This window comes from Amblyomma americanum, chromosome 2, assembly GCF_052857255.1.
Source record: "Amblyomma americanum isolate KBUSLIRL-KWMA chromosome 2, ASM5285725v1, whole genome shotgun sequence".
Classification (NCBI taxonomy): domain Eukaryota; kingdom Metazoa; phylum Arthropoda; class Arachnida; order Ixodida; family Ixodidae; genus Amblyomma; species Amblyomma americanum.
In genome coordinates, this window is record NC_135498.1 from 190005248 (window position 1) to 190018650 (window position 13403).

At 43.7% G+C, this 13403-nt stretch overlaps 1 protein-coding gene across 1 annotated transcript in view; it reads right to left on the bottom strand.

The window, feature by feature from the left end:
- LOC144120312 (uncharacterized) overlaps positions 1-12875 on the bottom strand; it is a 39975-nt gene extending 27100 nt beyond the window's left edge. Inside the window, exons 1-2 of the mRNA XM_077652697.1 lie at positions 12809-12875; positions 12116-12189 (exon numbers count right to left, since the gene is read on the bottom strand). Of these exons, the coding sequence (XP_077508823.1) occupies positions 12116-12189; positions 12809-12875 (141 nt within the window). The remainder of the gene's footprint in view (positions 1-12115; positions 12190-12808) is intronic.
- Positions 12876-13403: the final 528 nt, after the last annotated feature.

Consider the following 13403-nt stretch of genomic DNA (forward strand, 5'->3'; position numbering starts at 1 on the left):
CACTGAGCCACCGAGGCGGGTAAAGAAAGATTTTTTTTTCAAAAAAAAAGAAGAAATGAAATAAAAATAGAAGAAAAGGAGGAAAGGAAGGGAGCAAGAGAGAAAGAAAGGAAAAAGAAAGGAAAAACCAAAGAAAGGAAGGAATAAAGAAAAAAAGGAAAGGAAGGCAGAAAGAAGGAAGAAGGAAAAAAATAGAGAAGGAAATGAAGCAAAGAAAAAGAAGGGAAGAAAGGGTATAATGAGGAAGGAAAGGAAAGAGGAAAGAAAGAAGGAAATAAAGGAAGAATTAAGAGAAGAAAATGTTATGGAGGAAGAAGAAAAGAAACTAAGATGGAAATGGAGCAGGAAGTAAGAAAGGGGCAAAAAGAAGGCAAGAAATTAAGCCTTTAAGGCCCAGTGATTCCCATTGGAATCACGTAATGTTATTGGCCCACCCGCCTTGAATTGAACGAGAAATTCCTGCTGTTTTCGCAGTATAGTTCTGAATTATGCAATTCTTGTACATATTTTATTGGCGTTTCTCATTCCTGATGTATACTAGTAGGTAGGACAGGGATATAGAAACTGCGTACGCTTTGCTGTCGCCATCGCCTGATGCCACGCCCTCCCTTGCACGGTGTAGAAGAAAGAAAATCATTTTTGTTTATCACCAATCATGTTGAAGGGTACAGGTAAGCCTCAAGTTACTCCTTCAAAATGAAGTCATTCGGCTAAACACTAGTACAAACGCTAAAATGTTTCGTAAATAATGATTATGATTCCAAATGGAATCGTTGGTACCTGGAGGGCTTATTGTAGAATAGGCAGCACAGTCGTATTTGAGATGCTTGTGTCATGTAAATGTTGTCTCTTTAGCAGTCTTTAGGCAACAATAAACGTTTTTTCCGAACAAGATGCGTACTTTGAGTACAAGCACTTTTCATTCGGAAAGGACGATATTACAAGAGTAGTGAGCTGAACGTCTTTATGGTGTGGATTCATCCAAAGATAAAGAAATAGCATTGATCGCACTTAGGTCAGCAAAAACTCAAAGGGAAAGCATAAAACAAAAGAACTGAACATGTATAGAATAGTGTCCATGCTAACAAACTTAAAACTTCAGGACTATCCATGTTTGAGTGGTAGTGCAACTACAACGAAGATTGAAAGCCATGCAGCTTTCAAACTCTGAAAATCCGACCAGCTCGCCAAAGAGTTCGCATTGAGCAACAAAAAAGGCACCTCAGAAAACTCCGTATTATGGATGTAGCATGATACTGACGAACAAGGGATAAATCATGAATAGGAATCCCCACTGACCGAAGAATTTTCACCGCACCAATACTTCAAACGCTTCTACATCGAGTAAATCCTTGAAATATTCGCTTTAAAAATTTTTAGTTTGTGCAGTTAGTACTTGCTGTGAGCTCGAGGCTAGAAATCTGGATACTGGCAGCATGATTGCCCTGTCCCATACACAGCATGTATAAAGAAAAACCAGTGCTTGTCTTTAACCAAATCAAGAATTCCGCTTATTTAGGACCGCGCGCCGGCCCACACACATTGAGAAAAGAACGCAGATGTACAAGCTGTGTGTCAAGTATTCTTGCGTGTTCTTGGTAAGAACTGCGGCATCTTCTACTCCAACAGAGCCTAGTGAAGTTTCAAAGAAGTTGATAATTAAAGTTTCAAAGAAATCACAAAACTAAGTACTTCGCACCACCTAAGTCCTAATGATTCCATTTGGAATCACGCAGAAAACTTATAAAGGATGGACGAAACATTGATTTCTCTGATGTTATAGAATTATACTGCTCCTTCATAACCTAATTATTGGATATCGATTTTTTTTACTGAATAATTTCAATTTGGGCCCCGTTCAGCACGGCTTTCGATCTGGTCTTTCGGCAGTGACACAATTAATCGAAACTGTACATGACCTTTGTAAAGTTACAGATGAATGCCATCAGATAAATGTTTTATGTATAGACATTGCGAAGGGATTTGATAAATTTGCGCGTCATAAACTACTTTCCAAATTTAGAAGCCTAGGAATTAGTGACACTATAGTACTGTGGATTCCGGCATATTTAAGAAACCGTTATCAAAGGGCCAGAATCGGGGAAAGTGAATCGGGAAAGTGTGAAGTTGTGTCTGGTGTGCCGCAGGGGTCTGTTTTAGGCACGGTATTGCTTTTATTGCATATTAATGATGTTCCTTCTAATGTAGATCCGCCTGTAAAAATGAAACTATTCGCCGATGATTGTTTAATTTACACGTGTGTAGCCTGCGCAGGAGGTCAGATTAAACTGAATAGATGCCTGCAATCATTAAACTCGTGGTGCGAAATTTGGGCCGTAATAATTAACTACAAAAAATCTGCATACACTCAAGTAAGTAAAATACAGAACGTTGTCAGATTTGAATATAATATACGAGAAAATGCCTTGGTAGAGGTATAGAGTTTCCGATACTTACGGGTGACAGTGACGCCTAATCTATACAGGCGTATTCACATTGAGAATATTTGTTCGAAAGCTTACCAAAAGCTCTGCTTTCTTGAAAGAAAGCTTCCAAATGCGACTAAAGAAATTAAATTGGTCGCCTACAAAACGTTGATACGACCAGTTCTGGAATGTGCGAAAGCTTTGTGGAGCCCCCACCAAAAATGCTTAAAACGAAGGTGGAAACAATAAAGTGGATTTCAGCACGTTTTATATGCTCCGTGTATCGCCGTACTGACTCAGCTACAGAGATGATAAAGCAGTGTGAATTGGAAGCGCCAGAAATTGGAAGAATAAAACATCGACTCAAACTTTTTTTCCAGATAATGCAAGTGGCATTAAAATAAATAAACAACATTATGTTAAAGTGCCTCTAAAACGTGGTTCCCGAAAAAACCACAACCTATTAGCACACGCGCGGATGTATCCCCGTATTTCTTTTTTCGTGATGTCATTGAACTATGGAACAAACTGGCAAGTGATGTGGACACTGCGAACGTGCAAGAAATTGAGCAATGTGTCGATATGTTTTTTGAGAAATGGTGTACAGAGTTTGAATTCTGATTCATGATCGCTCATTGAAGTGCTTATGAAATGTATTTGTTGTTCCTTCTCTGTAACGACCTTCATTTGAGGGTTATAACAGTATGTCCAAATAAATAAATAAATAAATAAATAAATAAATAAATAAATAAATAAATGGCTAAGAAACAAGGAATGAAAGGTTGAAGGAAAGAAAGAGTTGGAAAGGAAAAAAGGAAGAAAGAAAGAAATGAACGAGGAGCTAGAACGAATGAAATAACGGAACAAGGAAAGAGAGAAGGCAAGGAATGAATGAAGAATGAATGACACAAAGGAAAGAAGAAGGAAGGAAAGAACTAAAATAAAGAAGGGAGTAGTACAGGAAGGAAAAGAGAAGGAAACGACGGAAGATAGAAAGGAACAAGAAAAGAAAGAAGGCTAGGAAGGAAGGAAGATAGAAAGGAAGAAACAACTTAAGACAAAAACCTGTACAAAACAGGAAAGAAAAAATAAAGAAGGAAAGGAAGGGAGGCACTATGTAAGGAAGGACAGAAATATGGACCTCCTTCACCCCGCGACGTCACGAAGGTGCGGTGGCGCTGATGTTAGCAGCGACTTTCGCATGGTAGGCAAAACAGGTTCCGTTTGCCCGTGCCTACCGCAGCTGCTGCAGCTACCGGCGGCTGCTTCAAGCCTGTGCACTGCAGAAGCAGCATGTATTGACCAGCTGCGTCACTGCTGGATCCGCGTGCTAGCATAAAAAATATTAAATTAGCCTCGATAGGTTTCTCGCGCATAAATGCCGCATTCAGAAACTGGCTAACAGACATTGGGCCACGGTAGTAAAGCGCGAAGTCTGGGAGTCGATAGGCACTGCCACTCAATGCACTTAATAACTTGCAAGTTACTGCGTTCATTCACCTGAACTTCAAGATAGCAGGCTGATAATTGCTCAAGGAAAAAAAAGACATATGCAGCTGCACACGTACTTATCACCTTGAGCCGGAGTGCACGGGGCGCCGACAGGTTCACTCGCCCCCAAGGAATGCGTTTTTTTGTTAATAGCACACCATGTTTTAATGGCGCGTTTTATGACATTTAATATTTACTTGAAACTGTTTCTTGATATGACGACGTAATTATTTCATTCGAGTAGAAAGAAGTCTGGTAAGTTGTGTCAATCTTGCGCGGTCGCGTTGGTGTGCTTAGAGTAGCGTACCTTAAATGTGCTAATAATAATAATAATTGCTTTTTTGGGGAAAGGAAATGGCGCAGTATCTGTCTCATATATCTTTGGACACCTGAACCGCGCCGTAAGGGAAGGGATAAAGGAGGGAGTGAAAGAAGAAAGGAAGAATAGGTGCCGTAATGGAGGGCTCCGGCATAATTTCGACCACCTGGGGATCTTTAACGTGCACTGACATCGCACAGCACACATTTGCTTTTTCATTGCATCATGCATGTGTCATGCTTCAGGAGGTTGTACATGATCGCGAAGCTTGTTTGGAAAGAAGCAGCCGCAGGCGTGCTACTAACAGACACGTGGCGAGTTTGAGAGGGGACGCGGCAATGAAAAGTGTTTTCGTTATTCATGCTTGCGGTATGTAACTAAACTTGGTGCAAATATGATATTCCTACGTTAGTTTCAGTAATTCCTTTTATTTATAGCTATACCTGGTGCAGTTCTGGGTAATTATAATTAACACCGTCGTCAAGTCCCCCCAAGGTCTCAAATAATTGAGTAGATTGCGCGCAGTTTTTTATATGCTAGCATGTACATAAAGCCCTGTTCTGTACGATGACGCGATTAGTTCTTTTTCTATATTATCAGTACTTATGCATGCATAGTTACATGAAAACGTTTCTTACAAGAAATAACTAACACAGTACTGCACGTGTAGGGAAAAAAATCGAGAGATTTATTACGCTCCTCAACGTCTCAGGAATAGTTTGCGACAAATGGAATCATATGATTTTCATGCCAATTCCGAAGGTGAGTGTTCCAGTCGCAGAAAATGTGAGAGGTCACAAAACCAACCTTAAAGTTTATTCCCTCGTTTATGGCATCTTCGCTTTCGCTTTGGTCAAAGAAATGTGGCACTGAAATCAAAGAAATTACCTCACAATTTTTGACGACCACACTTCTAAAAAGCGTAATTTATAAATTTGTACTCAATATTTTGCTATAATTTTTCGTCACGAAACTAGACTTCAGGGCTAGGAAATAAAGTAATTCTAGAAATCAAAAATTTTCACCAAATCGACCAGCTTAACAAGAGGACAAGTCGGCCTGGCTGGTGCGTGGTCATGCGGCTAAAAACAGCGCTAAGCGAGACAGGAGATCAGGTACACGACGCTGTCCCCACTTTTCGCACAGCGCGACACGTACGTATGTCAGCAGACGATGAGCGCATGTCTGCTCCAACGAAACAAGGCCAGCACTTCCCCTCACTATTGTCCCGAAGTAAAATCATTCCGGCTAGTGCAGATTGTCAAAACTTATTTTATTCAATGCCTAGCGCATAAATAAACGGCAGGAACGCTTTCTACATGTTTACTACTAACCATATATGCAATACAGTGGCAAACTATTTCTCTTTATAGGCATCACGTGGCCAACGCGTGCTCGTGTACTTCAAGAAATTACTAAGTTGGAAGCATCGACCATTGCTATGATTCGCAGAAACTGGAAACGCGCCTACAAGCCTTGAAAACCCGCGCTCAACACCTATCCGCGACGCCACTCCCCGACCTTTTGCCAACCACGAGCTCGCTAGCGACTGCAGCGCCACCTCGTTTGTTTACAGACATGCAGGAGGTATATAGAAGGAAAGAAGGCAATGAAGGAAGAAAAAGACAAGAAAAAGGAGAAAAAAAAACTCGACAGAAACAAAAGAGGAAAGGAAGGCAGACTGTAAGAAGGAAGGAAAGAAAGGAAGCAAGAGAGAAAGGTAGAAACAAGAAGAAAGACAGAAAGATTGAAAGAAAGGAATAAGGAAGGAAAAGCTAAGAATAAGGAAAGAAAGGAAGGAAGACACAAAGGATGGATGAAGGAAAGAAGTAGAGGCGCAAAGGAAGGAAGGAAGAAAGGAAGAAGGAAACAAAGAAATATGGATAGAAAGGAAGAAAACTAGAAAGAAAGGAAGAAAGCTATGAAGAAATAAGGGAAGGAAGGAAGGAAGATGAAGGAAAGAAATGTGGAAAGAAAGAAGGAAAGAAAAAGGTTATACGGGTTCATGTCAAGACATGATGCTGGCTTGTACCACTTGCCTGGCCCCGAAAGGTGGACAAAAGCTTATTTTTTTTGCGCATTAAGCTGCTCCTGCTTTGCAAACGATAAAGAAATTGGTAATAAAATATAACTAAAAATCTGCACACGCAGAGAACTAAGCAACTAATCGGCGCATGGTTGCCTTTTCGTGAAGTGTATGTTTCTTGAAGTGTATGCTTATTGAAGGAATTGAAAAGTTGTTTATGTGGAAAGACGGCAAAATATTAGCTTATGGGTGTCGACCTCAACCGCATCGGGAAGGAGGGTGTAAGGCCGCTGCTCATTAACGCTTACATTTTGTTGTATTACTTTAGCCTGAGGGCTCTGTGAGCCTCCGGTCTACGCGGAGAGTTCCCAGTAAAGCACCGCGCTCCCCACACCCGCGTCTCTCGCAAACATCCACAAAATTGCGGAGGCCATTGTCCGCATGACAGCACCGCTACAACGGCCGGTGGCTCCTAGGTTTGTTAAAGGGACTGCGAAGCACTGCTTGTACGGATGCCGGTTACACTTCAAATAGATTCTTAATGTCACACAGATGCTGACTCAAAAAGAATTACGGGAATGAATACATAGAAACGGGAGTTATTCAATTAAGAAGTTTCAAAACGCAAGAAAACAAAATACTGCCCTCAAGTCGATTTTCGCGTAGCGCCATTCCCATTTCACTCTCCCAATGACGGTATTTAGTGCGACCAATCAAAACAGCCTATCTGAGCACATGGCAGAAGTTTGTACTCCATGGTTGCCTGTTCTCTGTAAGTCGTTCATGCCAAGGTTGGCAGCGCCGTTTGCATGGTCACAACAACCATGTGAACGCCCAGCTGACCCACCCGATGCTTCATAGTCACGTCGGCGGCGCAGAAGGGAACATGATCAGTGACGTTCCCTTACTTATGAATCCGAACTCGAGCGCGAGATACTGCGACGGTGTGACAGTCTGCGCAAGACATCAGACACACTTAGCATAGCGCGTACCGCTACTGCTTACCGCCTACCATCGCCCGTCGCTCCTAGCGCGCTGGTTGGTCACGGCGAGCAAGGAGCGCGCGCTGTTGACGGGAACGTGGCGCCATCTGGCGCCGCCGCCCGGTGATCCTCCACACGCTGGCGATGCGCGCTGCCTGCTAAATGTGAAACGAACGCATCCTTCCTTGGGACTGAAACGAACGCTTATAGAGTGCAATGGCTCGATCATATCTGTTCCGCAAAGCCACTCTCAGATACATAGAGAGTAGCCATAAGCTTTGAGTGCTAGGTCATAGGATGTTTGCAGAGAGGCGCAAAGTCCTTCGATGCAAAAGGTAGTCAGAGCCTCTGGTGGTGTATTTTTGTTTTCCTCGCTTTAAAGCGCTTTTATCTAAGGCATAAAGTTTGTTTTGTTTATGCAATACAAATCACAAGAACTTGATAAAACGTATCTCTAGTTATTAACACAATTTGCAGTATATTTACCCTTTGTCTGATCATCAAGCTCCCACTAAGTGATGTCACATCGGCTGCTAAAAACCGCCACTGTATGGTTACACCGTCAGCGCCACGAATTCGTTTTTGCGAGCTAAATAAAATAATAAAAACCGCAGTATACGCGGTACGACCGATGCTAATAGCATCACTATAACTCATTCTATGCAATAAACAGGCAAAACAATGCGCTGAAAATGTGTTTCGGGGCCCCTTTAAGCGCGCACATCCGTCAGTTCACCAAGGAAGCACGCGTGGCGCACGCAAAGGGTTGCAGTGGGCACGCGGCGCCGCTCGGTCCGTTGGGGTATTCCAACGGCAGCGGATCCCCATGCCACTTCTGCGGAAATATGAGAACTGCCTCGTGTTCCGCGAAGGGCCCTTTCGTTTGCTGGCAATCTTGATGGGGCGGAAGCTTCGCCGCCCTCCGCCACCACACGTTTCCGCGACGAGCCAGCTTGTTAGTGGTCCTGCGCTGGTTAGCTGGAAAAACTCGCGATGCTTCGAGAGGCGACGTGCAGGTGCGGCGGCCAAGGGGTAAAGGAGAAGAGCAACACGCGATAAGGGTAAGAATTTCCGCTGGGAGAGAGTGTTAGGAATGTTTTTGTTGTGTGTTTTTTTTAGCCAAGCCATGGGCTCGAGGTTCCGCCCAACCTTCCAGGCTTGTTGCTACCTTATGGTAAATTTTATTGGTTATCGAAGTTTAGGGTGGGACTCGAAACATGACCGCCCTAAATCAATTGTTTGTGAAACCTACAAAAATGCAAGCAAATGCATTGAACAGCAGTCTGGGTGAATACTGCACGCTCATCACGTACTCTCTAAAATTACCTAGGTTTAACCCTTGCATCGATAAGTAAGGTCATGTAGAGTGTTTTCTCTGTGTGAGAATTTCTTAAGTTACAGTTCGTTTCATCATCTGTGAGACTAAGCCTGTGTAACTCGCAGTTTTCTTTTGTACATCCACGTAAATATGATCCTCTTTTGCCATTCTGAACCTGCACAATATCCTTCACCACCGCCGAATAACAACGTTTGGAAGGATCTGGGCCCTTCCGGAGAACAAACGGATGAACAAATTACTGAAGGGATGAACGAGGAAGAGGGAAAGCGGAACCGTAGTGTTGGCTCCGCAATAATTTCACCAGCTGGAGTTCTTTGACGCGCACATACATACAAGTGTACACGGGCGAACAATCGAGGTTGATAGCTGAGTGCACTGAGAGCATGTGGCTACAATTTGACGGTAAATTATTGAAAGCTTTTCTTTTCGATCTGGCTACATGGCCGAGGAACACCAGCGTACACCAGCTGAAAACATTTGCCTTATATATAACGTCCTTCACGTACTTTTCTTTACGTCTATATTACAGCGACCATGCGCTTCCGAAGAGTTAATAAATGTCCAAAATGTCCATATGACCTGGTACGGTTTGCATAAAATCAGCTGAGAAACGGAAAACTGTGAACGGGGCCATGCATACACATGAAACCTTGAATTTCCATAGGTCTTGATTTAAACTTTCTCCCGTACGCACCATAGTATCTTTGCGAAATGCGCAGCGCAGTGCAACTAGTGCATGTGTGTTTCGTCTTTATCAGTTCATACGATGCCCAACCCTCTTTACCCAATTTGAAGCGGGCTGCAGCTTCGTTTTCTCGACCGAACCAACTTGGCGGCCGTAGTTCTCGGAGCGAGAAGATATTGTGAAGCGCATTTCGTGCATTATCAGTTGTATCGTCCTCTTTCGCGTATTTTATAAACGAACCGCACAAATGAAGTGCATAAATCATCGACCAACACTGAAGCAGCTTTGATTCCTAGTGCATCATGGACCAGTGTTTGCAGTGAATACAGAAAGCTTTTTTTTTCTGCCTTCGCGGGGTGGACCGTCCACGAAGAAACTAAATGCGGGAAGCTAACTCGGTGTGCGCCCCTGGACCACCCCATGCGTGAGGGTACGAAAGAAGAGGGACAATTAATTGCACAAACTAACTGTCTTCGGCCACGCGCTGTAGGCTGTTTTTAAACATAGAAAGGTTAATAAATGTGCTTCAAGGTGAATAAAGGTGCATGTGTACTCCTGCAATGTTATTGAAGCGAAATTTCTTTAGGCTATTAGCAGGTAATAAGCACGCGTGGTAATAAAAGAAACTTTCATCACAATAGATTGTTTGGATCGGAGGCCTCCCTCTGAGACGAACATGAGCGACGGACTGGATATAATAGCGACGTACGTCATGCCCCATCGTCTGTGCCGACGCACGAGTACTGAATTCCGTTTATCGAAGCATTAGCGTTTACGCTTTCAACGAAGAGATTCTTGGAACCTTTCTTTCAAAGCGACTTTAAGGGCCACTGCGGGTCAGATTTCGTGATACGCATGCCACCTGTGTTTGCGGAAAAAGTACCGTATTTTACGGACTATAGCCCACTCCAGGTGTACTGTCGCAGTGGCAAATTTCGGTGTAAAGAAAAAATTTTCTTAGTCCGCACCCGGTGCACAATCTATTAGAACGAATTTCGGCTGAAAATAAGTATTTTAGATTGTCAGCGAGCAGTATACAATAGGAAAGCAAAAATTTAATTTTCGAGCATTGAAACTCTAGGCCTTTCACGGACCGCATAGAAGTCAGCTCAAATTCCGCCAAAATCACTTTCCCTGGGACTGTCCAAATAAAGCAAGTCGAGGGGGAAGGATTCGACAAAACCTCGTCAGTGTAGTCATAGGTGTCAGATTCCGACACCTCTGTTGCAGCAGATTCTAGCCCGGCTATAGTGAAGCCGTTGGTGAACTTCCCGAAAATCTTTTCTTCAGCGGCCAAGTGCTTGGCGTTGCTTCTCCGCCCCTGGCGTTATTCATTGAGGTTCTGCAGTTGTACTCACAGATACAACTTCTGAACTAAAAGCAGCCAGCGCGAGCAGCATTAGCCTGCCTATTGAAGCTGACTCTATATGGGAGCTGATTTCATTACAGAGTTATAGCATATCGTTACCGTGTTTACGTTACCGTTTACCGGGCCCGGCAAGCGACGTCTGCGCATGCGCCGCCACTTACCGGTCCGCAAACACTTTACGGAAACCCTTTTAGCGTTGCGGAGAGTTAGCGTTCGCTCGTAAACAAACATGGCGGCGCCCTGCACGGCCGCTTCGGACCAAATACAGCACCGCCGCCGCGTTCTTCGGCGCCATTTCTCGGTATACATGAAGGCATTCGCTTTTGATTTGCAAACTCTCACTCGTACGTCGAGGTTTGAGTAACAACTAGACCATGTTTTTTAGATAATTTGACAATTTTTGAGCAGTTAGGTCTAGCTATATGTCGTGTACATAGCCAGATAGCAACGACTACACTGAAACTCTTCAGTTTTGTGCCCTATTTAACATTTTTCTATATTTTCAGGATTTTTTTCATGACAAAAGGCTGAATTTACTTACTATATTAATCAGTAATTGCAGAAAATTAAATGTTTCTCCAGCCCGGAGTTAGCGCGCTTTAACTTACTGTCACTTGATGGCGCCACTGTGTTTACATCCAAACACATAAAAAAGCCACGATGCGGCACGGCAAATAGGTGTCGTAGTTGCGCTTTTTTACAGCGCTTGCAACGCGACGTGCGCTGCGTATGCAAGCTTACTGAGGACTACGTAGTGAAATTGTCTACTGGCCAGGCTAGGCAAAGGTGTGTAGCTTCACGGGCACATTTGAAAAGCCGCTGAGTCGTCTGTTAGCTGAAATGTACTTGGTACGTCTTTATATGCAGATAAAAAAATATTAAAGCGCATGTAGCATCTCACTTCATAGAAATGATTGCAATGCATCCGTATTTTTGTTTGCAATAAAAGCTGGGCATCTTCCATCTTCATCGCTCGTTTTAGCCTTACGGTAACCTGTTACGGGAGAGACGGTACGCTAAAACGTCTTCTGGCGTGTGCCGCGCTAACCGGAAAGTCTAGCGTCCGGTAACACGGTAAAGGGTAACGTAAACACGGTAACGATATGCTATAACTCTCTATTATGTGATTTAGCGGGGTAAAATGTCGCAGGCGCAGTAGGGCCACGTATTGTTTGCTTCGGCTTCTACGCTAGACTTCTTTGGAAACAATCCTAAAAAAGTTAACTTTGTACAGCGTGCACCATCAGATGGTACGCACAACGCGAAATTTCAGCTTTTACATATGTATAGTCCGCGTACTATATATAGCCGGAAAAATACCGTTTTACAGATACATAGACGTACACCCAGAAAAATTGCGTGAACAGGAAGCTTCAAAACATTCTCCAAGCAATCAGATTGCCATTATTTTCCCGTGGCTCTCAACACTTCCTCACCGTGCACGATTTTGCTCTATAGTTGCAAGCGTACGACTCACGTCGAACTCCTCGGGCGTCACAGGCCGGTTCATCTTGGTCATGCAGCCGTGTGCTTCCATGACCGCCTCGGCCACTGCGAACCCAGGCAAAAAGGTTCCCGTCGACAACACCACTTGCATAGGAAGCGTGCCGGGCCACAAAAGTGTAATCTTGTGCAGAATGTAAGACTCACTCTTTCCCTCATCTACACTGGAAAAAGCTTTGCTTCATGACTACAGATTAGGTAGCTCCTTTTACACACTAAGTGTTAGATGAATTCATTCGCATTACTTGCGATGCCGGAGTTCTTACTGTTAAGCTGCGATGATCTGAAAAAAAAAACAACCAAATGTCCCTCTAAATGTAGCAAGACCTCACACCCTCGACCTTTTTTTTAAAAAGAGCAGACACTTAATATGATCGCCTTTTCAGTTGCCGAAATGAGCTCGACATGAAGCGAAGCAGTACGTGAATCAATGTGACATGTAGAAGAAAGAATGCAATGTAAATAACGTAAAGTAAGAAAGAATGTAATGCATTAGTGTATTAAATCTTCGCTTCGGCAAGATGAGAACGCATTATGCAGTGTCATAGACTGCACGGATGTGGTATACGGGATGAAGAGTACATTGGCAAAAGGAACCGTTTGCTCGCAGCGACAACGTGCGCTACAACGTAAGCTGCGGCTGAAAGGTTGGCGTTATCACTCTCACGTGGCATGGGGATTGACGGGCAGTCCATTCCGTTGGCCGGGCTGCCGACAAAGGCGAAGATAAGCATCGTGGCGGTGATCGTCCTTTCGCGGCGACGCATAACTGGTTGGCTTCTTGCACGAGGGAAAGCGGCCGCACAAATGGCGGGATCCGACGAGGCTGAAGAAAAGGAACATTTCTACCCATAATTGACCCAAGGGCAACCTATGCCTCTAACATGAGCCGCGGCTGAGTAAACGACAGCGGTGGGCAGCATGAAGACGGCGACGTAGGTAGGTCAGACGGCGGTAGTTTCTAGCGCTTGTGCGGCTCCCGTAATCAATGATATTCAATAGAAACTGGGCCGCAGCTGACACAAAAAGTTCATAATCATGTGTATGCATTAAATATGAGCGGTCGTTTCGTAACATTCCACCGAGTAGCTGGAGTCATATTTTCTTTGGGGTTGTTAATTTCTGAGAAGTCAATTTGAAATATTCCTATCTAGGTATAAAGTCGCCCACATAGTAAGCAGTATCTTCTCTCTTGTGGAGGAGCGCTATTCTTTTATTACTATGTGCAGGCAAATCTCGCTGTAGCGACATGGTTTATGAAA